Source organism: Rhineura floridana, chromosome 1, assembly GCF_030035675.1.
Source record: "Rhineura floridana isolate rRhiFlo1 chromosome 1, rRhiFlo1.hap2, whole genome shotgun sequence".
NCBI classification, from domain to species: domain Eukaryota; kingdom Metazoa; phylum Chordata; class Lepidosauria; order Squamata; family Rhineuridae; genus Rhineura; species Rhineura floridana.
This window is the reverse complement of record NC_084480.1, coordinates 101,594,080-101,621,591: the sequence shown is the minus strand read 5'-3', so window position 1 is coordinate 101,621,591 and position 27,512 is coordinate 101,594,080. Positions and strand designations below refer to the sequence as shown.

Sequence of the window (27,512 nt, the reverse complement as noted above, 5' to 3'; positions counted from 1 at the left end):
TTTATAATATGACTTAAGAGACAGGATTGTTATATATTATAGACTTATAACTGATTTGATCTTTGACAAATGGGAAGTCAATATTTTACTCTTTATTTTTTATTTTTGTTTTTTTTTCTTTTTTTCTTTTTGTTTAACTATTTTTGATTTTGTTTTTTGTCTTTGAATGTTTTATGATTTTGTTTTGTATGTTTTATGAAAATCTGAATAAAAATTATTAAAAAAAAAAAAAAAAAGTAGGGATGGGATCTGTTAGCTGGTGCTGCTTCAAAAGGATTCTGTCAACCTAACAGAGTGCATCTATTCAAGTTCGTTCTTTGTCTGCTTTCTGCTGCTTTTACTGGTCCCATTTTCTCCTCTCCAAAAATATGTATGTTAATATTGATATTTCCTTCCCAAATATTGATATTAATATTGATGCTTTCTTTCAAAATATTGATATTTTGAATGAAAATATTGATAAATAAAAGAAAACACCAGTATTCTGAAAGAAAATATTGATAATTTGAAAGAAAATATTGATAAAGGAAAGCAGTTTTGCCGCTGCCTCCTCCTCTGCTGTGACTGAGGCTGGTCAGTTTTCACATTAGCAAGCCAGCAGAGACCAGCTGAGGAGGAAAGCAGCTTTCAGTTCCACCCCACCTCCTCCTAGAGTTAACATGGTTGAGAGTTGGCTTTTGTCCTCCCATCTGGATTATTGGAGCCTGGGGGGGGGGGCAGAGAGAGAAAGAGAGCATGGTAATGCTGTGCTGTAAATAAAAACAGTACAAGAACAAGATATTTGAGGGAATATTTGAAGGGGGGGAAAGAGTGTTGGGGAAAAGCCACTGAAGTTTGAAGCAAACAGGATCACTCCACAAAGATGGAGAATATGCAGACCACTGAAAAATCCAGTGCTGAATCCGAATTATCAGCATTCTCGCCCATCCCTACAAAAAAGTATTATGCAGAACAGTAATAGATGAAGAGTAGGCGTAGCATAGCACAGGATGAAGCAGGACTGCCGAGAACTCATTTATGTACCTTCCCAGTTGCCGATAGGTCAACAGAGAGTTGGTGCAACCCTGTTTGCTTGGTAGATTACATAAGATGTTAATAATTTCAGTCAAGAGATGGCCCTGAAGGATGAACTTGCCCCATTTGCCTTGCATTGGGTGCTGCTGTATCTGGCTATTCAGTACTACTTTACCTCTTACTATTTACCTCATTGCATAATCAAATAATCAAACTTACCTAAAAATAATATTTTGCAAAGCAAAAGGATATTCAATAATTCCAGTTGTTGGTACTCTCACTCTGAGAACATCTTGCTCAGTTGGCACAAATGATGGCACTGCAATACGGTCAAAGTCTGAAAGATAACTGCAAGCCAAATGCACACACATTTGTTTAGTACATGCAAAGTGTTACATGCTGTCAACATGTTGAAATAAATATTTCACTAGAAGATTAATTCGCAAATAAATGAGAACGAATATAGCATGCAATCTAAAAATGTGATGAATCAACGTGGGTTCAAATTCATTTCTGCCATGTACCCACGGGGACTATTAGGCAAGCCATTCTTCTTTCAGACTAAGCTCCCCCCTACAATCTGTCATATAAGGATAACCATAGTGACCTATTTTCAATCAGTTTACTTTGAGCAGACTGTATTATTTTAATACTGAAAAGAAACGTGTCAATTTATATTCACATTACCCACATCTTTCTGTCTTCCCTAATTTATAAAAGTAGTAGGTTTGAAACATTTTTGTAAAGATCAACATAAAAGCTACTAAATAGCATAAAAATTAAAAGAATGCAAAAAGTCTATTATGTATACTGCCTGCAAGCTAAATACTTGTTAGAGTATATTTCCATTCAACATTTTAACAAGCTAAAAAATCATGCTTGCTCTAGGCAGTGGTCCATCATCTCAACTGGTTCATGGTCTAATGGACACACATTGTTGATCTCATCCCTAAAAGGAATTAGAAATTTGTCTGCACAATGATGTACAAATACTTCCCTCCATATACTACCCCTAGAATTGGCAATATATTAGAGCCACAATACAGTACAAATGTAAGCAAAATTAAGACCACTTGTTTAGAGAAGGAGGCCGTAGCTCAAGGGTAGAGCATGTGCTCTGCATGCAGAAAAGACTCCAGGTTCAATGCTTGGCATTTACAGCTAGCAAGGCTGTGAAAGACTTCTGCTGAGCCCCTGAGAATGATTACCAGTTAGAGCAGACAATTGGCCTAGATTAACCAAGTGCTTGACTCTGTATAAGGCAGCTTTATGTATTCAAGTTATCAAGTTCATATGTGCACTGCCCTGCCTAATAGATGTGGCATATAATGAAGGAAGACAGGGCCACACTGAACATGTGTGTAGTATTACTAGTGTCCCTCTGTGCTTGCATCTTGAAAACCACCAAGGTTGTAGGGTCACCTTGCTTGCTAACATTAGCCAGATAATCTAGGCTGTTTCCTGGCTCACAGCTTGCATATCCCACTAGTGACAAGCTCCCTGTTAATGAACCACATACTGGAGAATCTACTTGTGCTACTGCATATGTGGCCTATCATCACAATAAACTCTGACAAGATAGAACTGAGCGACATCATCATCATCATTCCAACCACCCCCCACACTTCATCCTGAGGTCCCAGGGTAGGTCACAACAATTTAAAATACAGCATTAAAAACAGTTCAAAACAAGTTACAACCACAAGAATAGGGTGGGTCCTAAAACATACATCTCAAATATCAAAGGCGAGGGTAAACAGGTGCATCTTAAGCATACAATGGAAACTGTATTGTGAAGGTGCCAGGCATGCCTCTGTGAGGTGTTCCACAACGCCCAGACCACCACCCCTCCAAGCTTCTGAGGACAGTGGAACTACCAAAAGTGAGTCTGTAGGAAAAGAGGTGGTCTTTCAGATGGCCACATCAGCCAACTATTCACATACATTACTAAGTATCATCTGTTTGTGGCCAATGGTCATCTGTTGTAAGCCTCTAAAATTACTAGACTGATGTGGATACACAGATGTCATGGAAAAGGTCGTGTTATAGAAGGAAGGAGAGGGTTCAGTTTTGTTTGTATTTTAGTGCAAATCTAGCTAATCCTCACTTTCTGAAACAACATGTGAACTGAAATGCAACTATCCTTCATAATTCACACTTTTCCAAATTTTGCAATGCAGATCAGCATAAAAATGAGTATATTAGGAGCTGTTGTGCAAAAACACATATGTTTGTGCAAGTAACACAAAAATGCATTATTTTAGGGAAAATTGGTTGGAAAAAAGGTGTATATTAGGCAAAATTGCATTAAAATGTGTGTATCAGAGGAGTACTTCACACTAAAACACTGACAAATTTTCATGAGGGCTTTTTCTACAAGTTGCAAAATAATGTTGAAATGTGGTGAACTAAGCTGAAGATTGGAAAAATGAGAAACAGAAACCAAAGGAGACTTGTCCATCCCTTTATGCAAGTAATATCATTAGATCTCTGGATGATTTACAGCAGATATTTATTTAATTATTTATTGCATTTGTATACCGCCCCATAGCCGAAGCTCTCTGGGTGGTTTACAACAATTAAAAACATTAAAAACAAATAAACAAATTTAAAAACACATTTTTAAAAAGCAATTTAAAAACATGCTAAAATGCCTGGGAGAAGAGGAAAGTCTTGACCTGGAGCCGAAAAGATAACAGCGTTGGCGCCAGGTGCATCTCATCAGGAAGATCATTCCATAATTTAGGGGTCACCACTGAGAAGGCCCTCTTCCTTGTTGCCAGACTCCCAGCTTCCCTCCGAGTAGGCACACGGAGGAGGGCCCTGGAGGTGGAGCGGAGTGTACGGGTGGGTTCATGTCAGGCGAGGTGTTCCATCAGGTATTGGGGTCCCAAGCCGTGTAAGGCTTCATAGGTAAAAACCAGCACCTTGAATCGAGCTCAGAAACATACAGGCAGCCAATGCAAGCGGGCCAGAATTGGTTTTATATGTTCGAACCATCTGGTCCCTGCATTTTGCACAAGCTGCAGTTTCCGAACCATCTTCAAAGGCAGCCCCACATAGAGTGCATTGCAGTAATCTAACTTGGAGGTTACCAGAGCATGGACAACTGAAGCCAGGTTATCCCTGTCCAGATAGGGGCATAGCTGGGCCACCAACCGAAGTTGGTAGAAGGCACTCTGTGCCACCGAAGCTACCTGAGCCTCAAGTGACAGAGATGTTTCTAGGAGAACCCCAAGCTATGAACCTACTCCTTCAGGGGGAGTGCAACCCCATCCAGGACAGGTTGGACATCCACCATCCGGTCAGAAGAACCACCCACTAGCAGCATCTCAGTCTTGTCTGGATTGAGCCTCAGTTGATAAGCCCTCATCCAGTCCATTGTCGCAGCCAGGCACCAGTTCAGCACATTGACAGCCTCACCTGAAGAAGATGAAAAGGAGAAATCGAGCTGGGTGTCATCAGCATACTGACGGCAATGCACTCCAAAGCTCCGGATGACCGTACCCAACGGTTTCATGTAGATGTTGAACAGCATGGGGGACGGAACTGACCCCTGCAGAACCCCATACTGGAGAGTCCAGGGTGCCAAGCAATGTTCCCCAAGCACCACCTTCTGGAGACAACCCACCAAGTAGGAGCGGAACCACCGCCATGTAGTCCCTCCCACTCCCAACTCAGCCAGTCTTCCCAGAAGGATACCATGGTCGATGGTATCAAAAGCTACTGAGAGATCAAGGAGAATCAATAGAATCACACTCCCCCTGTCTCTCTCCCGACAGAGGTCATCATACAGGACAACCAAGGGTGTTTCTGTGCCAAAACCAGGCCTGAAACCCGACTGAAATGGATCCACATAATCGGTCTCATCCAAGAGGGTCTGGAGCTGGCCAGCCACCACTCGTTCAAGGACCTTGCTCAGGAATGGAACATTTGCTACTGGCCTATAGTTATTAAGATTTTCTGGGTCCAGGGAGGGTCTCTTCAGGAGTGGTCTCACTACCGCCTCTTTCAGGCAGCCAGGGAACACCCCCTCTCGCAGAGAGGCATTAATTACTTCCCTGGCCTAGCCAGCTGTTCCCCCTGCTAGCTTTTATTAGCCAAGAAGGGCAAGGATCCAGCACAGGAGTGGTCACACAAACCTGTCCAAGCACCTTGTCAAAGTCCTCAATCTGTACCAACTAAAACTCATCCAAGAAATCGGAACAACGCTGTGCTCTGGATACCCAGCTTGATTCACCTGCTAGAACACTGGAGTCTAAGTCCTGGCGGATGCTAAAGATTTTATCCTGGAAGTGCCTAGCAAATTCATTACAGTGGGCTTCAGATGGTTCTACCATGTCCTTGGAGCCAGCGTGTAATAGCCCCCGGACAATTCTGAAGAACTCCGCTGGGAGGCAGATTGATGATTTGATAGTGGCAGCAAAATATTGGATTTTTGCTGCCCTCACTGCCCCTAAATACAGCTTACTGTAGGCACTTACCAGTGTGTAATTGCATCCACCAGGAGTTCGTCTCCATCTGCACTCAAGCCGTCTCCTATATTGTTTCATCGCTCTCAGCTCTGGGGTATACCATGGAGCTGTACAAGCTCTACACAGGAGAGGGCACTCAGGAGCAATTGTGTCAACCACCCAGGTCATTTCTGTATTCCACAGTTCAACCAGGGTTTCGACAGGAGCACCAGCCCTATCAGCCGGAAAACTCCCCAGAGCCTTTTGGAAGCCATCCAGATCCATTAGTGTCTGGGGGTGGACCAACTTAATAGGTCCCCCACCCTTGCAGAGGGGAAAGACAGCTGTAAGTCTAAACTTCAGCAAGCAGTGATCTGTCCATGACAGAGGGACTGATGTAAGGGCCCCCTGTGAGGCATCCTTCCCTGGCTCTCCCTGTCAGGTTCCTACCTGCTCGTGGTTACTGCCTGTCACTAGGCACCACCAGGGACTCCACCAGTCCGGACTGTCCTCTCTTTTGGTTTCTCTCCCCGCTCTAGCACAGATCTCAACAGATCCCCCTGCTAGGCAGCACCACCAGTCACGTCCTATAACCAGTAGTCCCAGAGACTCTGCCTGAGTCTCCCTCAATTAGGTTACCTCTGTGACTGCGTGCTTAAGCTGTCCCAATCCCTTTGATTTACTCAGATTGCTTATAATTCTGGTTTGCTCTGAATACTTGTGGTGTTATATTCTTCCCTTCCCCGCTGCCACCATTTGTTATCCTTCAGCCTTGGTATTTACCTTACCCTCCCTTCTGGTCTGTGAAACCCCAGCCAAGGATCAGGCCTTTGGTAAACCAAATTAAGTATTTATTAAATAACACAGATAACAAAGATAACAAGATTACTTCATAAGGCACATAAGCATATGGTTTTATCTAATACTAATCCGAACTCTACCCCCCTCCTTCTCCACGCTCTCCTGACAAACAACTCTCTCAAACCCACCAAAACAACCTATCAACATCCACTCCAACATTCACCACCTCCAGATTTACCTGACATACTTCCTTTTATACTGTCAGCCATTTTAAACATTCAGCCAATCATCCAGCATTCTACTGCCCATTCACTCCCCCTTCCTCTTTCATTCTACTTACCATGTATCTCCTATACAAACAGCACTTACCCTACTTACACTAATACAGGAACATCACACCCCCACATTCAGATCACCATCTCCATGTCCCCTTACAAAAACCAAGTCTAGAGTATGCCCTGTTACATGTATTGGGCCAATGGCATATTGGGACAGTCCCATGGTTGTCATGGAAACCATGAAATCCTGAGCTGCCTTGGATAAGGTGGCCTTGGCATGGGTGTTGACATCCCCCAGAACCAACAGTCTGGGGGGATCTCAACAGTACACCCGAGACCACCTCCATCAGCTCAGCTAGGGAGTCTGTTGGGCAGCAGGGTGGCCAGTGCACCAACAGAATCCCCAGTCTACCCTGCTGACCCAGCATAAGGTGTAAACACTCCACACCAGTAGTCATATGGACAGGGTGCTTGCAGAGCGAGATGGAGCAACCCCCCCCTCCCCAACACTCAGGTCTACCCTGATGCTGAACCAGGTACCCTGGTGGACATAGCTGGGAGAGACTGACTCCTCCCTGCTCACCCATCCAGGTCTCGGTTATACATGCCAGATTGGGTGCCTCATCCACAATTAAATCATGAATGAGGGAGATCTTATAATGCACCAATCTGGTATTTAGGAGAAGCATCCGGAGGTCTGAGAGGTGGCTGATAGGGCAACCAACAAATCTGACGGTGTGGGGAGAACCGGAACAAGGCACAGTCGTTAACTGCCTGGGCCGCGTTCCCCTTACCTGGCAAGTCCACTTCACAACGCCATGTCTCCCTCTGCCCGCCACTACACTAATTGGGGGCCCCTCAAGTCTCCCCACTTGGCTCTGAGTCTTCTCTCCCAGTCAAATGACTCAAGACCTGTAAAAAGCCAGGCAATCTGCAAAGCAGGAGCCACCTCAGCCAGCCAGGGAAGGGACAGGTGGATGATATCAGCAACAGCTGGCTGAGTGCCTGGGGGCCTGGTCCTGCAAGGCGTGACACCTGCAGAGCAGAAGTCCAACAGGGAGAGGGCGGTGGTGGTAGCCGAGCAGCAGCAGCAGCAGCAGCAGCAAGCAAGCAGGCAGCAGCAGCAAACAGCTCTCCTTCTTCCCTGGGTGATGGTGGTCCCTTTCCTCCTGCAGGCACTGGGTGTCCCCAGTAGGCAAGAGTCTCTGCCTCCCAGTGGTTTGTTTAACAATCACAACAGCTAAAATGCCCCCCCCAAATTAAGCTGTTCTAATGAAGAAAGCTTGAGGGGTAACCAGGTGTGAATCCAAGTGTGCGACTGTGTGATCTCAGTCCCTGGCCCTTAATTCTAAGTATACAAAGGTCTAGGCAGACCTGCCCTCCCAGTGACCTCCATTTTGTATCAGCTTCCAGTTGATGGACCTTGACATTCTAATAAGAAGGAAGTAGATCCATCAAGCAAATCTGCCCATCCTTGCTCTGGACACATCTCTCGGGCCAACTATTTTGATTCAGAGCAAAGGAATAAGCTGTTGAGATAGACGTGTTTGTTTACTGAAATAGCCACAGGCTGGGGAAGGGCCATAGCTGAATGGTAGAGCACCTGCCTTGCATTCAGAAAGTCGCAGGTTTGATCCCCGACATCTTCACGTAGGGCTGGGAGAGAACCCTGCTTGTAACCCTGAAGTGCTGCTGCCACTCAGTGTAGATAGTACTGAGCTAGATGGACCAATGTATTGCACTGTATTGTTTTTCTTATTGTATTTATTGTACTTTTTTGCTGTTCACCGCCCACAGAGCTATCGCTAGTCGGGCGGGATATAAGCCTAATAAATAAATAAATAAATAAATATGGTCTGATTCAGTGTAAGACAGCTTCCTAATATCACCCACAGTTCCTTTGCCATCTGTAACATATGCTTACTTTGAACCATCTAAAAGATGCTAAACTCTTCTTACTCCAAGCAAGAACTCACTGTATTTAGCAAAACCAAAGCTTTCATTTTGCTATCAATTATAAGAAGAAAAATAGATGTTAAGTGGAGGGAGAATAGCTAGTTATCAATTCCTTCCCATAAAGAAGAAAACTATTTAGTAATATAAAACCAAAATTGTTTTTTCTTAATTCAATGACCTGAAGACACAAATATTAATTTCATGCCAAAACACAGTAACGAGTTGCAAAGTGGAGAAAAGTGCCTTGTTAATAATGCAGTCTGGCAAAAGTATCATACATACTATTTAGCCGAGTCTGACAATTGGTATTCTCTCCGCCTATGATAGCATGCTTGGATTCCTGGGTCTCCCCAAAGCCTCTTAATTGCTTCCACGTGTTTTCTTTCCAGGGTTGTTACTTTGTCTACATCCACTTCTTCAATCATCTGGCCATACTCCTGGGGCAGGGTGGAGGGGGATAGTTACGGATTTATAATCAGTTTATCTGACATGAAAATGCAAAATTAGACTGCACCAGGCAAAAAAGCACAATCACCAGTCCCAAATACCAGCTTCATTCTTCATTGACTGACTCTGACAAAAAATGAGACACCACTGAAAAAAATATTTTTTGTGTGGGAAGATGAGTGAGATTAAGGTTGTAAAAATACTCTGCACCTGTATATGACTGAATCAATGGAAAAAAACACTCCTATTATTGTCATGCCAGCTTGCCCCTGGCCTGCAACTAAAATGGCTGCAGAGCAAGGAATGGTGGGGTCTTTCTTTTTGATACTCTTTTGATAGCCTAAGATCCTGAAAGGTTAACAACTGGTTTTGCTCACAGGCATGAGTTGGCAGTTTTACAGCGCAGCTGAGGATGATTACAAGGCCCAGCCAACACCTTGTTATCAGCAGAGGGGCCTGGTTCCATCAAGGCCATAAACCTTGGGAAGTTTTGAGGAGGAGGCGCCTTGTGTCCTGTGGGAAAGGAGTTTTTTTTCATCTCATCATAACATCCTTGAGTGGTTAATTGCCTCCGGCTGTTGCCAGGGATTTTTGCCGTAAGTATGGGGCAGAAAGCCTAGGTTTTTGTTCCACTTTTGGGAGCCATCATGCCTGCTTGATGCTGCTCAATTGCGGTTCCAATTTACCATCCTGACCCGAATCTCTCTGAGGGGAGAAGGCTATCCATCTACAAGTCTTTTAGTTCTGTAAGTATAGCATAGGCTAGATAGACTTTGTTATTTTTGTTTGTGACTGAACTCTCAAGTCTTTTGCTGTACCTTGCCCCTTTGGGTGTGGTCTGTAAGGAAATATTTTGCTGCTAAACCTTGTGCACCTCTTTTACCTTTTTATCTTTGTATTTGTATTCTTTTACTTTTTTTTTATTCTTTAATAAACTTTAATTCTATTACCAGTGTGTGTTCATTTCACGAGAAGACCAGTCCTAAATTCAGTCCTTACCATTGACCATAACTACCGTGTACGTTTAAAGTGTTTTACCTGAGGCTTTTAGGAGCAAGGAGTGTATTTTGGCTCTTGCCCTGTAAAAGCCAGGGTGGGTGACTGGGCTCTGGATTCCCCTTCAGCACAGAGTGGCTAACCAGTAAAGAGGGTGGTAGCAGTTGACTACCTTGCAGAGCTGTTGTGAGCATGCACAGCCTTGGCAAAGCAGGATATTTGCCAGGATCAATTGCCCTGGGTTGGGGATTGACTCCTGGGACAAGGGACGGCACAGGGGAGTACCCCAGCCGGCCTTTACAATTATGTCTATGATATTCCCATTTTTACTGCATTATTTGGAGATTTGGGGGGGTGGAACCCTCTCTGAATTAGGTTGCATACATATGTGCATACCTTGATGGACAAGTGTGCTGTTGATCTGCACTCACTTTTGGTCAGGGGAAGAACTCACCTTGCAACATGAAAAAAACTGCACTGAGCCTTTTATGTAGGTACTGTACATCTGTGTGTACTTTTTAACTGTGGACACCAATGACAGACAGACCTGGTCAATTCTCCTTAATCCCCCCTTCCATTATTTACATGGTGCTACTTGAATGCACAAATAAATAATTCTGCAAAATGGACAACAGTCTGACATTACTTTTTTGCATTTCATTCTAGGCCATCCTTTCCCAACCAGTGTGCCTCCAGATGTTGTTGGAGCACAACTCCCATCAGCCTCAGCCAGCATTGCCAATGGCTGAGGCTGATGGGAGTTGTGGTCCAACATCATCTGGAGGCACAGCGGTTGGGAAAGGCTGTCCTAGGCACTGTCACATATCAAGAAACCATATTAGCTACTTCAATTCAAACATAAAAACAAAAAGGAGATCCTTGCTGGATCCTGCTTCCAACAGACAGAGGTCTGCCACATGCTTCCAGAAAACCCACAAGCAGGACATGAATGTAACAGCCTTCTTCCATTGTTTATTCCTCCCACAACACCACCTGGTTATTCTGCCTCTGAAGATGGGAAGTTCCATTTAGCTGTCATGACTAACAGTTATAAGTATGCCTATCCTCCAGAAATTGGTCTAATCTCATTTTAAAACTATCTAAGCTAGTGGCTATCACATCTTGTGGTTGCAAATTGTGTTAATTGTGTGTTATGGGAAGCGTTTGTGTTTTTTTGGTCTGTTCTAAACTTACAAGTAATCCGTTTCATCAGTGACCCAAGTTCAGGTATGAGGGACAAAAAAAAAAACCCATCTCCCTACCCACTTTTCCCACATAATACATAATTTTATACATAATTTTATAATTCTTTGGTCATACTTTTTTTCTAAGCAAAGCTATTCTAGCTCCCCTAAAACTTTAGCTTTTCCTTTTAGGGATGGCGCTGTAACCCCTTGACCATTTTGGCTGACCTTTTCTGCAACTTTTCCAGTTCTATGATATTCTTTTTGAGATGGGACAACCAGAATCATAAACTTTATTCCTAATGCATCATGACATTCCTCATAGTGATGGCACCTTCTACTGGAAGAAACAGGCAGGGTCCAATAAAGCCTTTTGCTTCCTCTTGACTTTCTTATAAACTTCCTGGCTTAGTTCCATAACACAGCAACTGAAAGCATGTGTCCAACAAATATGAAACAGCACTCTTTATGCCTAAAAGGACAGATACCACAAGTCCCACTCACTTCCCCACAGCTTGCTGAAGCCCCACCCGATGCCCACACACTCGGGTCAGACATCCAAGGGACGGGTCAGGTGTGAAGATAAGGAGTAGCAAGAAAGGGGAGAAGACAGACAAGACTTTGGAAAGTAGAGGGAGAGTGAACCCCAGCAACAGACTGAGTGACAATTAACTGACACTATGCCATATAATCAACTGGTTTGTTGGTTGGGTCATTTGTGCATCAGGCTGAGGAAGGCTGCCTTGGTTTATTCCAAGCCAAATTACAAATTAAATAGGACTCTGTTCAAATAGTCCTCTTCCCAAAACCAGCTCTGATTTTGCCATTTATTATTTGCTTTTCTATGCCCACAGTGCAGAATATGTCAGAAGCATAAATATATTCACTAATAGGCAAAAAAACCCTTGCAGTTTGAGAATGTGCCTATAATCAACAGATATTTCTATCAAACTTTAAAAAGCAAGAAAATTGGGCAGCTATAGTAAATACACCAGGGGAGCAGGACACCTGACCTCCTCTCTGAGATATTGGACTGCCCTACAAATTGGTCAAAATGCAAACACAATTTGGGGTGGTCTTTCACAGTCCAATCCACTTTGTGTACCTTGAAAGAATTTGGTAACGTGCCTCTGAGCATATGTTGAGTGGTGACAACACCTGCAATCAGCCCAAATAACAGAAACACACAAGACATGTGCTGTGCTGATCTTGTTTTAGCAGGGTAGAAGCAACAGTATTAAGATAGTTGATATAATTCAGATAGTCACTTTAAATATGTTTGATTTACTTTGCAATTTTAGTGAACTTTCTTATAGTAAATCATTTTCTTTTGCTTCTGTTTCTGTGAATAGATGTGAAGTACAACAACACTTTCGCATAATTTACACTAAAGAAAATGCCGGAATAAAGGCACTGACTATTCTGCAGAATAGTCTGCAGTGGACATAAGGTGTGTCTCAGTTTGCACAAGATAAAAACAGTGGGAGGTGAAATATATTCTAGCAAATTTCTATGTTTTTAATTGACCTTGTCCACCCTTCCTTAGGTAGAGTACTTAAAGCATAGCAGGCTGAACATGTGCATCTTGGGCAGGCCAAGTTTGTTTTTTCTTCCAACAGCTAGATTCATTGCTTCAGTAACAACATATTATAATCAGTCTCATTTTACATCAAACTGCAGTTTCAGATTCAACTGTTAATGCACTCAAAATAGAAATAGAATATAACCTCCAGTTTGAAACATAAAAAGTTGTCTTCACATAGTATCATATGGTACTAACCAATAAAAAAGCTTTGAAATTAATACAAATAAATAACAGATTTCTAGGATGAATAATGAGTGAAATATAATTTTCTAGGTTAGATTCTCTGTAGAAACAGTAGTAACACAGGAAATAAGCAAAGTAGAAAGAACACCAACAAACTTACAAAAATGTAATTCTCCATCTTTGGAGATGGCAGGTGTTGCCACCACTCACCATATGCTCAGAGGCACATGTTACCAAATTCTTCCAAGCTACACAGCAAGTGGATTGGACTGTGAAAGACAAACCCAAATTGTGTTTGCATTTTGACAAATGTGTAGGGCAGTACAATATCTCAGAGAGGAAGTCGGTCTCCTGTTCCCCTGGTGCATTCACTATAGCTGCCCAATTTCGCTGCTTTTTAAATTTGATAGAAATATCTGTGGGCTATAGGTACATTCTCAAACTGCAAGGATTTTTTGCCTATTAGTGAATTCTGCTGCTTTTTAATCTGGGTGGTAAGAAATGGAATCCTGTACAGGTTAGATGAGAACGGATAGATCATTTGCATGCTTATTGAGTTCAATGGAATTTACTCCCCTGCAATCATTCTTAGGACAGATGAAACTGACCATTGTGGGGAGGAGGGATGGCAGAGAGGAGGGCAGGGAGAAAGGGGAGGGGAAGAGGAGGGATAGGAGCAGGTGGGAGGGGGAGGGGGGCAGGTTTGGTTATTTGCATGCTTATGGAGCTCAGTGAGATTTACTCTTGTGCAATCATGCTTAGGATAGGTGAAACTGACCACAAGGGAGGAGGAGATGGGGGAGGGAAGGCTGGAGTGGGCAGGGGAGTAGAAAGAGGAAAGAGGGAGAGGGGGGAGGAGGAGAAGAGGGGGAGGAGGAAGAGAGGGGGAGGAGAGAAGGGGAGACGGGAAAGGCAGATTTGATCATTTGGATGCTTATTGAGTTCAATGGGATTTACTCTCATACAAGCATGCTTAGGATAGGTGAAACTAAGCATGGGAGAGAAGGGGTTGGGAGAGAATGCTGGAGTGGGGAGGAGGAAGGTTGTGGGAGGATGAAGGGAGGGAAAGGAGGAGATAGGAGGGAAGTGTTTTAGCATGTGTTTTTAAATTGTTTAAATTGTGTTTTAAATTGTTTTTAAAAGATGTGTTTTAAATTTGTATATTTGTTTTTAATGTTTTTAGTTGCTGTAAACTGCCCAGAGAGCTTCGGCTATGGGGCGGTATATAAATACAATAAATAAATAAATAAATATAAGTGGCAGGTTTGATCATTTGCATACTTACTGACTGAGTTCAGCGGGATTTACTCCTATGCAATCATGCTTAGGATTGGTGAAACTGACCTGCAGGAGTGGCAGGGAAGGGAAGGGGATAGGGAGAGGAGTAGGGGAGTGGAAGAGATTCTGTGGGTGGGCACTGGGCAAAGGGAAAGCCGCTTTCCTTTCCAAAAGAAAAACACTGTTAATAATATCATTATTTTTCAGGGTTTCCCCAACCTTTTTATTCTACAGCACGTAGAATAGTCTTCACCCTAATTTAAACCAAAGCTTACGTACACATCAGACATTTAGTCCACTTTAAACAGTCATGGCTTCCCCAAAGGATCCTGGAAAGTGTAGTTTGTGAAGGGTGCTGAGAGTTGCTAGGAGACACCCTGTTGCCCTCACAGAGCTACAGTCACCAGATGATTCTCTGGGAAGAGGGGTTAACTGTTAAACCACTCTGGCCACTGGAGTTCTGTCAGAGGAATAGGAACCTCCTAACAATTCTCAGCACCCTTCACAAACTACACTTCCCAGGATTCTTTAGGGGAAGCCATGACTGTTTAAAGTGGTATAAATGTCTGGTGTGGGTATGGCCCCCTGATTAGCCAAGCTAAACAACTGTTAGTCTGTCTTTTAGAACACTGACAGTTTATTTATTTATTACATTTATATACCGCCCCATAGCCAAAGCTCTCTGGGCAGTTGGTTCTTACTGAGCATGCCTGCACTGTCATAGATGTTCAATGTTAAATTTCTTAAATTAATTTAAAAACTTTTTAAAGAACTTTTAAACTACAGACGATGGAGGTCAGAGTATGGGGCAAGGTCAGTAATAGGATTAGAGATACTTTGTGAACATGGCTGATCTTTAATTAATTTCAACAGATTATGAGACCACTGACAGAAAAAAAAGTCCAAAAGGGGTCTGGATTTCCCCCCCTCTTGTTTTACACTTTGAACTCTGGATTGTCTCTGAATATTTTGTGTACCACCATGAAAACTTGGAGGGTTGTTAAGCAAGTGTTTGTCTGAGTTCAAGACTAGAAGTTTTGTAAGATTTTTTTTTTTTAAATAAGCTTATGGGAAGCAACAGAATGGCATGAGGGTAGTTTCAATTTAACATGGTGGAATGTGAAGAATCTATGCTGGCTATAGTATACAGCCACTCTTGTGGCTGTATAATAAAAGTATCACGTAAAAGTATCTCTCCCCAGACATACAGATACTTGTAGAAAATGCTGGAAATGTCATTAAAAAGCTTTGTATTGCGCTTCATATAATGGAACAAACAAAAACACTTGCTGATCAATCTAAATTGGTAGACATTTGCACCTGCACCAGTCTAGCACTCTGCCTTCTTAGCATTATTCAGAATGTGAGGCTCAGAATGAAGCAAACTTGGCAGCTTTTAGGTGAGTCAGTGGGCAGTAGATGAAAGCATTAATCTTCATGGTTAAATGGCATAGTTCTGTCAAATGGGTTTCCTGTGAAAATGAAGCCAGTCTGACTAGCATGCATAGTCATATATTGTACTGCCAGGAATTGAAGTTTAATTCAATAGAAATTTAGGGCTCAAGTCAAGCAAATGTACTCAGGCATAAGGGGTCTCTCTCTCTCTCTCTCTCTTACTTTATCCGGCTTTGTTAAAAACTACAAAGCTCCTCTTTTCCTCAGAACTGTATTTCAGCAAACAATGATTTCACTGCAAATGATATAGGAGTGCTTTTTAAAAATCTGATGTCTTACAACTCATTAGGAGGCAGTAGAGACACAAAAGCAATGCTTTGATACTACTTCCAGGTCTACAAAGACACTATAATTACTATAATTACATTCAGTGAGATTATTATAGATATGGTGTGCTAGAATCAAAATCAGGTTGTGGTTATCAGGGATTTCTATCAGGAATATTCCCAAGCCTGACTTATGGGCATTATAAATGATGTTTGAGTCCTAGCCTTTGTTCCTCAGTTTCTAACATTATGCTTACTGCCCCTAGTAAATGCTTTACCCCAAACCACAAAAACAACAAATGGTTCTCAGTATAAGGATGGACTATGAATTGATATAGTTGTAGCTAAGCACCTACATCTGCCTCTTGCCTCCAGAGAAACATATCATAATTCTCTATTTTAAAAGGCATACACAGACTGCTATCACCATAGTAACTAAGTACTGCCATTTTGTCTACATCTGTGTTGCATCAAACATATAGTCTGATAATGCACAGTAGCTGAGATATAGAAAATTGTTGTTTTGACCAAACAATTTCCATTCTAGTTGTTTGTTTGTTTTCAGGAACTGATACACCTGGTCCGAAAAACACTTGTTTAGGATGGCTATCCTCTAACTCAAATACAAGTTAGGGTCAAACTTGATCTTGCCTCTCAGAGAGAGTTCTCACTGACAAAGCAGCCATGCTAATGGTTACAAACTGGATTGGTGATTAACCCTTTCTTCCTATGCCATTATCCCAATATGAATTTTGCTCCACCATCAAAGCTGCAGAAATCATTTGCTGCTGAAGTGAACTTTAAGTACAAATGTATACAGGATTCATACATAGTTAAATTTAAAGGGTAAATTGTAAGCTGTCATGTCTACTGAGAGCTGTAGAGATACCGTATATCAGCTGGGGGCCTGAGCAACAGTCCTCATTGTTTACAATGTGTCAAACCAGGGATAGTTCTGAGAGTGAGGCTTATGTCTATGTAAACACCAAGGCATCAGAAACTGATAAAATTATAATTGGTCAGTTGGGAGACATTCAGCTTCACCATACTGGATCATAGTTACAAGCCAATGAGCAGACAGAATTTCACTCAAATTGAAATGATTAGAAGGGAGGAATTGTCTGGATAAAAGAAAAGGCTGGCCTCTGACCAAGGAAATAAACCAGTATGTATGGCTATGGATCAGCTGAAGGAAGAGCTGGAAGTTGGAATCAGGCAATGGGCATAGAGGGACTTAAGTAGCTCAGAAAGGCTTGGGAAACGAAGAGGAGCCAAGAACTGAAATCATGGTTAGAGATTAGGAATAAAACCTGCAAGGAAGATCTTGTGGCTTGAGAGAGAGCCTTCAGAAGAGTTCTACAGTGGATAGACAATGGGATTGCTTAGAACCTGAGGCAACTGTGATTGCAGGACCAGGGAGAAGACTACAGCAGAGGTTCTGAAAGATTCCTGAGGGAAGTTGTGCTACTGATTAAAGACTACAAGTATAGTCCACAATGCCTAGCTGATAAGTGGGGAAGAGTGGCATAAGGAAAGTGGCTTGAACAGTAGTAAGAACAGGTTTGAACAGTAGTAAGAACTGGACATAACTAGCCTCTTAAAGTGACAGGAACCCTGTACTGCAACTTTGCCAGGTGGGCAAGACCTGTCAGGTGACTGATCAAAGTTCCAAAGAGCTAGCTATAATTCTCAATCAGCTGATTAGCTGTTAAAACAACCTCCTGTGAAGCTATGCTATCAGCACCAATCACTAGAACCTTGAACTTGACCTGGTAGCAAATGGGCAGCCAGTGCAATTCTTTCAGCAGCAGAGTGACATGTTGGCGATACCCTGCCCCAGTGAGCAGTCTCGCCGCCGCATTTTGCACCAGCTGCAGCTTCTGGACCAACCTCAAGGGCAGCCCCACATAGAGTGCATTACAGTAATCCAACCTGAAGGTTACCAGTGCATGGACAACAGTGGTCAGGCTATCCCAGTCCAGAAACAGCCGCAGCTGGCTTACCAGCCAAAGCTGGTAAAAGGCACTCCTAGCCATGGAGGTCACCTGGGCCTCTAGCGACAAAGATGGATCCAGAAGCACCCTCAGACTACAGACCTGCTCTTTCAGAGGGAGTATGACCCCATCCAAAGCAGGCAACTGACCAATTATCCGAACTCGGGAACCACCAACCCACAATGCCTCCATCTTGCTAGGATTCAGTCTCAGTTTACTGGCCCTCATCCAGCCCACCACCGAGTCCAGGCAGCGATCCAGGGCTTGTACAGTCTCTCCTGATTCAGATGTTAGAGAGAAATAGAGCTGGGTATCATCAGCATACTGCTGACACCTCACCCTAAAGCTCCTGATGACTGCTCCCAAGGGCTTCATATAGATGTTAAACAGCATCGGAGACAAGATGTTACCCTGCGGCACCCCACAGCACAGCTGCTAGGGGGCCGAAAGACAGTCATCCAATGCTATTCTCTAAGAGCAACCCTGGAGATAGGATCAGAACCACTGTAAAACAGTTCCTCCAATACCCAGCTCACCAAGTCGGCCCAGAAGGATACTATGGTCAATGGTATCAGAAGCCACTGAGAGATCAAGTAAGAATAACAGGGTCGCACTCCCCCTGTCCTTCTCCTGATAAAGGTCATCCATCAGGGCGACGAAGGCCGATTCAGTCCCATAACCAGGCCTGAACCCAGATTGGAATGGGTCAAGATAATCTGTTTCATCCAAGAGTACTTGCAATTGCTGTGTCACAACCCTCTCAATCACCTTCCCTAAAAAGGGGGTATTTGCAACCGGTCAGTAGTTGTCACAAACCAATGGGTCCAGGGTGGGCTTTTTCAGGAATGGTCGGATCACCGTCTCTTTCAAGGCGGCTGGAACCACTCCCTCCCACAATGATGCATTGACCACACCCTGGATCCACTTGGTCAGACCCCCTTGACAAGCTTTCATAAGCCAAGAAGGGCAAGGGTCGAGAGGACACATTGCAGGTCACATCATCACAAGCACTTTGTCTGCATCATCGGACCACATCAACTGAAACCGTTCCCAAGAAGTTGCAGCAGATGTTGCAAGGGGAAGGGTCATAGCTCAGTAACAGAGTATCTGGCTTGCATGAAGAAAGTTCCGAGTTCAGTCCCTAGCATCTCCAGGTAGAGGTGAGAGAGACTCCTGCCTAAAATCCTGGAGAGCTGCTGCCAGTCAATGTAGACAATACTGAGCTAGATTGACCGATGGTGTAACTTAGTATAAGGCAACTTCCTATGTTCCTATGTTACACAGAAACAAGAAAAATGCCACATAGAGGCATCTTCCTAGGCCAAATGCAGCTAGAAAGTGTTCCATGTTGGTTGAAGCAATGCCAATGTACCTTCTATTTGGCAGCATGCTTTTATGCATGAATATTTCCAGTCTTTCTGAATCTTGCATGTTTGATGTTTGCTTTTCCAAAAAACTGATTTATTTCTGCTACCACAAACCAAGAGCAGCACACAAGGGATCCCTAGTGAGAAATTAATGCTTCTTTTTCATAAATAATGAACCAGTTTAGACCATCATTCCAGGCTTCATAAATCATGGTCTTCCCTCACCCCTACCATCATCCTGTCATGTGCAGGCTATGGCACAAATATATTTTCCTTTTTTACACTGCACTTCCATCCTGCTCCATTATTTTGTAGAGAAAGGAATGCCTTTGTTGCCACTTTGCTTCCCCATGCTGCACTATCCATTTGCTGCCCTATATAGGTCTGGATACTGCAGAGCAATTCACTGGGTGGCCTTTGCACTCATCTGGACTGAGGAAAAAAAAACATTTTATATTTTGATCCCAATCAGATTTCCAGTGGTAAGGTGGGATTATTTTTTAGTCCCAGACACCATTTGGGGCAGTGGGTCAGCACAAGTATGCTCAACAGTACCCAAACACCCATAGCCAGAAAGGCTGTGAGGAAGTAGAGGAAGTGCTTTATTGAAAGGAAGTCGATTTTCTTCTGAGCGGTAAACAATTTTATTTTCAATTACAAGCAAACAAAAAACTATGTTTTAAAGTTTAAAAAAGTTAAAATGTCACTGTAAATTGTTTAGAAACAACTTTAATCTGCTAAGATTGGCTGGGGTCATAAAAGACCCCAATGGCAAAATTCAATGCATTTTGGGGGTATTTTGACTGCAAGTGGTTTTTTGTTTCCAGAAGGAAAACAACAAGTGGTAACTGGCTGAAATTTGAGGATGTTGTAACGCTAACAGTTTGTGTCATGATGCTAGGAGGATTACCCTGTAGGTCTACTTATGTGTAAATTGCAGAATGAAAAATGTACCTGGGTTAGATATTGACTCCGAGAATCAAGATCAGTTAAGCTAGCCAATAGATCTAGTGTGGCACAGTGGCTGAAAAGTACCAAACTAAACCTATTGGGGGTGGGAACAGCTCCCAGGGAGCACTTAAGATCAGGAAAATGGCACAGTGGAGGTTAAACCTCCCTACCCTAGAACCATGATCCCAATCTCAATCTGGAGTCCCAAGTCTTTCTTTTTCTGTTAAAGTGGAAGATTCCATCAAAAAGCCTCCAGCTTCTACATCTAGTTTAGCCTGAGCTGGTATAAGCTGGTTAAAGTCCCTTTTTCATATCTCACCTTGGCTGTTCCAGGTAGCCTTAGGCAAAACACTACTCTCCTAAATTCAGCATCCCCTTGCCCCTGAAATATGGGGATAATAATAGTGGTCTTAGAAGGGATGCTGCAAAGATTACTATGGATGTGAAGTGCCCTGAACACTAAAAATACTCTATATTAAAGGTAACATATCTATATTATCATTAATGCCTCTATACCTCAACCTTGCATCTGTAATATTGGGACAACACTATTGACTTATATATCACACTAAACAATAACACAGTGGGTGGTGGAAGTCAGGAGTATGCAAAGAATGTCTGTGTTTTATGCAAATACTTAAAAGAAAGTATTAATTCAAGCTTTAAGAAAATTCAGTGCACCTAGTCATTCTTTTCCCTACAATATTTTATTCAGGCATAACAAAAGCAATGGTAACACAGAGATTCCATCTCAGTAGCTTGTAGCATCTCCGTTGGTATGCCATCTATTCCTGGTGATTTGTTTCTTCCAAGAATTTTATGTTAAGCTTTCACCTCACATTCTAAAATTTCTGGTTCTTCTTCATACGGTTTCTCCATGAATGAATCTGTCACCCTTGCAACTCTTTCATATAATTCTTTAGCGTATTGCTTTCATCTTCCTTTTATTTTATCTTGGTCAGTCAGTGTGTTCCCCGTTGAGTATTCAACATACCTACTCTTGGTTTGAATTTCCCTTTTATTTTCTCTAATCTTTTGGAATAGGGTTCTTGTTCTACCTTCTTTATTATCCTCTTCTATTTCTATACAATAATTGTTGTAGTAGTTCTCTTTGTTCCTATGTACTAGTCACTGTATTATTGCATTTAGAGTTGTAACAGTGTTTCTCTCTCCTTTTGCTTTTTTAAACCATTTTAAGAGTTTCTTCAGTCATCCATTGAGGTCTTTCTCTCTTTTTAAGTAGAGGGATTGTCTTTTTGCATTCTTCCCTGATAATGTCTCTGACTTCACTCCATAGTTCTTTTGATTCTCTATCAGCTAGGTTTAAAGCCTCAAATCTGATCCTTATTTGATCTTTATATTCTTCTGGGATGTTATTCAAATTGCATTTTGGCATTATGATTGCTTTGTTGTTGTTCTTTAGCTTTACTCTGATTTTCGATATTACCAGTTCATGATCTGTACCGCAGTCTGCTCCTGGTCTTGTTTTTGCAGAAAGTATGGAACTTCTCCATCTTCTGCTTCCAATTATATAACTGATTTGATTCCTATGTTGACCATTTGATGATGTCCACATGTACAGTTGTCTTTTTGGTTGTTCAAAAAATGTGTTCGCAAGAAACAAATTATTGGCTTCACAGAATTCAATACGTCTCTCTCCTGCTTCATTTCTATCTGCTAAGCCCCATTTCCCTACAATTTCTAGTTCTTCTCTGTTCCCTAATTTTGCATTCCAGTCCCCCATGATTATCAGAGCATCTGATTTGGTGTGTGATCAATCTCTTCCTGTACTTCTGCATAAAATCTCTCAATTTCCTCTTCTTCTGTGTTTGCCGTTGGAGTGTAAACTTGGATGATGGTTATGTTGATAGGTTTCTCGTTAAGTCTCATTGATATAACTTGCTCAGACTATGCATTATAGCTCCTAATTGCTTTTACTACATCACTTCTCATTATTACAGCAACCCCATTTCTTCTTAATTTCTCATTTCCTGCAGATGTTTGCATATTTCCTGCATGTTTATGATGGGAAATTTTAAAAGCCTCCATAGGATCTTTGTTTGTTCTAATCTGATAATTATATCCAAGTGCTTTTTAAAATGAAACAATCCAGTGTCAATTTTTTCTTTCTTTCCTGGACCAGCTTAGTTCCAGTGCCTGACTACTGCATGGCACTCAGTGATCCACATAGATCAGTGGTTCCCAACCTGGGGGCCTGGACCCCCAGGGAGGCCACGAAGTAATCCAGAGGGAGCCGTGAACAGTAAAGAAATGAATTATTTATTAATTTTTTTTAAAAGTATTCACTCCTACACTGTCTGCTTTCCACTGCCGCTGCAGATGACACCTCCCCCTTGCTCCAAACAAGAGGCTGAGGGTGGAGCTACCAGGAAGAAGAGGGGATTACTATCACTGATTCCCGTCTCCTTGCACTGCCGCTACTGGAAACGCCCTTACTTAGAATGAGAGGAGAGGGCTTTTTGTGAAGCAAAAAGAAGCAAGCCTGCAAAGAAAGGCTGCTTTCCCCCTTCCTTCCTGGCAGCCAGCCTGCCTCCCTGGGGGAAGGGGGTCACAAAAAAATTTCAGCTTATAAAGGGGGTCCTGTGCTCATAAAGGTTGGGAACCACTGACATAGATTACCCTCCTTTTTAGTAAGTACACAGGACACCATTCATATTCCTAAATGGCCTATTAATGAGATTTAGTTACCACATCCATTGCTTGAGGGCCACATTATATTTTCAACAGGTAACTGATGCTTCTTGGAGAAGAACATAGTTTGGTAGCACTGCACATGTTTCCATGCAAGAGGTCTCAAGGAAGACCTTGGCAATCTTGGTATGCAATGCTGATTTGTAGGATAAGCAAAACCCACAATTTGCTCAAAGTCAGGAGGGAAGGAGGGGGGAATCATGACACACAAGTGGGGGAGGAAGAAAAACAGAAAAAGATAAATGAACCTTGTCATATTGTAGTGAGATGAGGAGAAGGAGAGCAAGAGAGAAAAGAGGGGGCAGAGAGAGAGTGAAAATGGTGTGGCAGAAGAGAAAGGGCTATGGCAGAAAGAAAAGAGATTTCGGAAATGGATGGTCCCACCTACAACCATCATGTGGCTGCCAACAGATTAATCCTTATTCTCAAGGCCCCTAGAGAAAACAAAAATTCTTATTCTTGCCTTAAATTCTAATCAGCTGGCAACAGACATTTGTATACTTATAACATCACACATCTAACTCAGCTTATTTTGAGACTGCATCTTAACTTTGCTTTCCACCCACACCACTATCTAAGTAAGCACAGATGTGTATTTGCCATTGCTTTTGGCACCAATATTAGGTTTCAGTATTAAAAAGTAGAATTTGAAATCATGAGAAGAATGCACACAATTGCCCCACTGAATAAATAACTGATGTCATTTCATTTGATGCAGTTTGAGCCTACTTTAAGTAAACATTTTTCTGGACGTTTTAAAAATTATTGTGAAATTATCAGCCATCTAGAAAAGGTTGTGGAACTCTTGAATATCTGCCACAAGGAGCATTAATTCCACCATAGCAATTTTCATTCACTTTCTATTATTGTTCAGATTTATCAATATTTTCCCTGTGCTTTCTTTTATCAGACTTATTCTGAAAGGTTTCTATGTTTCAAGTATTCAGAATTCCCCCTTAGCATATCTTAAGCTGCGATCATAGAGTCACTTGCCTGGTAGTAAGCTCAATTGAATTATAATAAATGGAAGACATATCTCTAAATATGCTAAAAGTAAGAGGCATAAGAACTCCAAAAAAAAGGGGGGGTGAGATTTCCCTGTTCTTAGCATCCTGGGGCTTCACAAAGTAATTAAAGCTTTCTTTGTAACAATGCAGAACCCACAGTATAATTAGGCAATACTCTACTAGTAATTATGCTGCATAATTTGAGACCCTCTTGATAGTTGCACTACCCTTGGAAGTTTGAGGGGTGGAAGCTTGAGAGAGGGCATTCTCTGTAGCTGCCACTAAGCTGTGGAAAGCCCTCTATACTGAGGTGTATCTCACACCATCATATAGCTTTCATTGTACACTGAAGATGCACCTCTTTACTCTGGCCTGTGGCACCCAAGATACACATTTTTGGGAAACACCATATTCATCTGATTGTAAATAGTTTTAACTGATTTTAATATTGTATATTTATATTGTTGTAACTTGCTCTGGGACCGTACAGGTATCTATTATTATTATTATTATTATTATACACAGGAAAGTTAGAGTCTCAAAGAAAGAAGACAACTTCAACACACAACTACAAAAAGTAAGGATTGCATCTTAGTGCCTTTACTGGTGATGCCCTGGGCTCCTTTTTGGAGGAAGGGTGGGATATAAATTTAATAAATAATAATAATAGCAAGCTGCACCTAATTCATTTTGCCTTACAGCACTGTACATTACCAAACTGTATCAATTAACAAACACTCCTGAAGCCAGGTATATATTTGCATTGCATTAGCTGGCACAGGGAATATGGAAAAGACAGGGAAAAGAAGAGATTAAGTATGCTAGATTCTCTGGCTAATATCTGTCATAAAAAGAACAGCATAAGAGGCTTGCTGAGAGAAGAGAGGTACATTCTAAATGTATTACTTTCACAGTTTCTTGCCTCTTGCCCAGACCTCCTTATTGAAAAATGGCTTAAGGACATGATGCAGTTCTAGCTTTCCTCTTTCTTCCTTCACTTCTCCTGTCCCTTAGCCCCTATAGACAGTGCAGCAGACCCAAACCTGGACCTGTGCAGGCACCCTGGATGCGGTCATACAGGCTGAGCATGCCAAGGGCTGACACAATGCATCAGGGGTTTAGATGTGTAATTTGCTCTCATGACTACCCTACAGTATTCCAAGCAATAATCTTTTAAGGATCAGACCACTAATCTTGGACCTGGTAGAGACATAACACTAGCTGGGTTAAGGGTGCAGAAAAGGATCGTAGGATCACATGTGCCCACAAACACTTCCTATCAGTTTCCCTGTTCCTCCACATCTCCACACAGATTCATTGCATGTGACCACTATTAAGCCTGGTTAAAATGAACCTAGGAAAATTCCCAAGCACCCTTTAAGAAGCTTAGTTTAACTAGTGTTCTGAAGGGAGTTTATGAACTTCTCCAGATTTATTTTACTCAGGGAATGGGGAGGAGGAGAAAGGAGGGAGAGAGGGAGGGAGAGAGAGAGAGAGAGGGAGAGAGGGAGGAGAGAGAGAGAGAGAGAGAGAGAGAGAGAGAGAGAGAGATGAGCATATGATTCCACCTCCTGTCTACAGTGAGCCACGGTTCTTAAAAACTGACAGTCTTTCCATATGCTCACTATTTTTAAGGCTATAGGCTTTGCTTTCCTATTGTATTTTCTGACTTATAGTCCCTAATAAAGTGACAACAGGATACTATTTGTAGACTTTTGTACCTTATTCGGCTCAGACAAGTATGGAATTTGTAAAATGTCCATGGCTCTGATTATAGCTTGTATAGCGGAAAATATGTTTTGATAAACCAATTTTGTAAAGCCTTTTCGGTCTTCTTCTGTATAGCCTGATCCATGAATAATCTTCATCTGCTTAATAAATGTACTCTTTCCACTTTCTCCTGTACCTGCAAGAAAGCACAGTGAGAAAGCAAAGTCAGCCTTTCTAATTAACAACAAAGAAGCATAGAGAGAGTGCCAGCTCAACAATAGCAAAAGAGAAGAATCAACAAATTTCCCCAATGTATCAACTTCAACTTATGCACACACTGGTGTGTGCAAAGATACTAATCTGTGTAAGCATCATGTATGTAAATAAATAAATAAACTAAGAGCATTAAAAGCAGCTCATAAAAACAATTTTGTTGTTGTTATGTGCCTTCAAGTCGATTACGACTTATGGCGACCCTATGAATCAGCGACCTCCAATAGCATCTGTCGTGAACCACCCTGTTCAGATCTTGTAAGTTCAGGTCTGTGGCTTCCTTTATGGAATCAATCCATCTCTTGTTTGGCCTTCCTTTTTTTCTACTATTTTCCCCAGCACTATTGTCTTTCCTAGTGAATCATGTCTTCTCATGATGTGTCCAAAGTATGATAACCTCCATTTCATCATTTTAGCTTCTAGTGACAGTTCTGGTTTAATTTGTTGTTGTCGTTATTTCTTTATTTTTAGTTGTATGATACAAAAGTCTCAAGCAACTTACAACAAATACAAAAAAGTATTTTAAAAGATACATACACTACGTATGTAAAAACACAAATTCCCGACAACCCTTTCCCAAGTACATCAGGATAATTACCATTTATTTATTTATTTATTTATTTATTTATTTATTTATTTTATTTTTATTTATTTTATTTATTTTATTTTATTTATAGACCGCCCATAGCGAATAGCTCTCTGGGCGGTGAACAGCAGAGTTAAAATACAAAGTTACAATAAAACCGCAAAACTAACAAAATCCATCAATAGCAGCAGAGAAAGGTAACCATCAAATGCCTGGGAATAGAAAAAGGTCTTGGCATGGTGGACCTACATAGTCAGAGCCACTACTAAAAATGCCTCTCTCATGTAATCTCTTTCTACACTTCTGCTGGAGAAGGTACTAGGAAGAGGACCTCTGATGAAGACCTAAGAATTATAAGAATGCAAGAAGAGCCGTACTGAATCAGGCCAAAGGCTACCTAGTCTAACATCCTGTTCTCACAGTGGCCAGCCAGATGCCTACAGGAAGCCCACAAGTAAGGACCTGAGAGCACCAGCTCTCTCCTCACTTTTGATTCCCAGTAAATGGTATTTAGAGGCATACTCTCTCTAACAGAGGAAGACATACAGAAAGACATACTCCATAAGGTACTGGTGTCCTGACCCATGTTAGGTTTTATAGGTCAAAACCAGCAGTTTGCATCGGGCTGAGAATCATACCAGAAACCAGTGCAGCTGGGTCAGAATTGAGCTCGGCTGCTAAACTCTGCACCAGATGTAGTTTCCAGTCTTCAAAGCCAGCCTCACATATATTGCATTTCAGTAATCTAATTTAGAGGTCACCATAGACAACTGAAGCTGAATTATCTGCATCCAGATAGGGACATGGGTGGGTCATCAATTGAAGCAGGCAGGAGGGTCACCATCCCACAAAGATCACTTGTGTCTCAAGTAATGGATGTAGAAGCACCTCCAAGCTACAAACCTGCTCCTTCAGGGAGAGTGCAACCCACCCATAAGTGGCTGAGCACTATATATACTCTGTCTTATCTGGATTGAGCTTCAGTTTATTGTACCACATCCAATCCATTACTACA

General features: G+C 42.0%; 1 protein-coding gene across 3 annotated transcripts in view; it reads right to left on the bottom strand.

Moving 5' to 3' along the window:
• The window catches only part of LOC133385131 (guanine nucleotide-binding protein subunit alpha-14-like), a 74,736-nt gene that overhangs the window by 11,806 nt on the left and 35,418 nt on the right, over positions 1-27,512 (bottom strand). For all 3 annotated transcript variants that reach the window (XM_061627544.1, XM_061627534.1, XM_061627553.1), the window contains 3 exons: positions 25,650-25,834; positions 8,786-8,940; positions 1,234-1,362 (listed from right to left, as the gene is read on the bottom strand). In XM_061627544.1, coding sequence (XP_061483528.1) covers positions 1,234-1,362; positions 8,786-8,940; positions 25,650-25,834 — 469 coding nt within the window. The remainder of the gene's footprint in view (positions 1-1,233; positions 1,363-8,785; positions 8,941-25,649; positions 25,835-27,512) is intronic.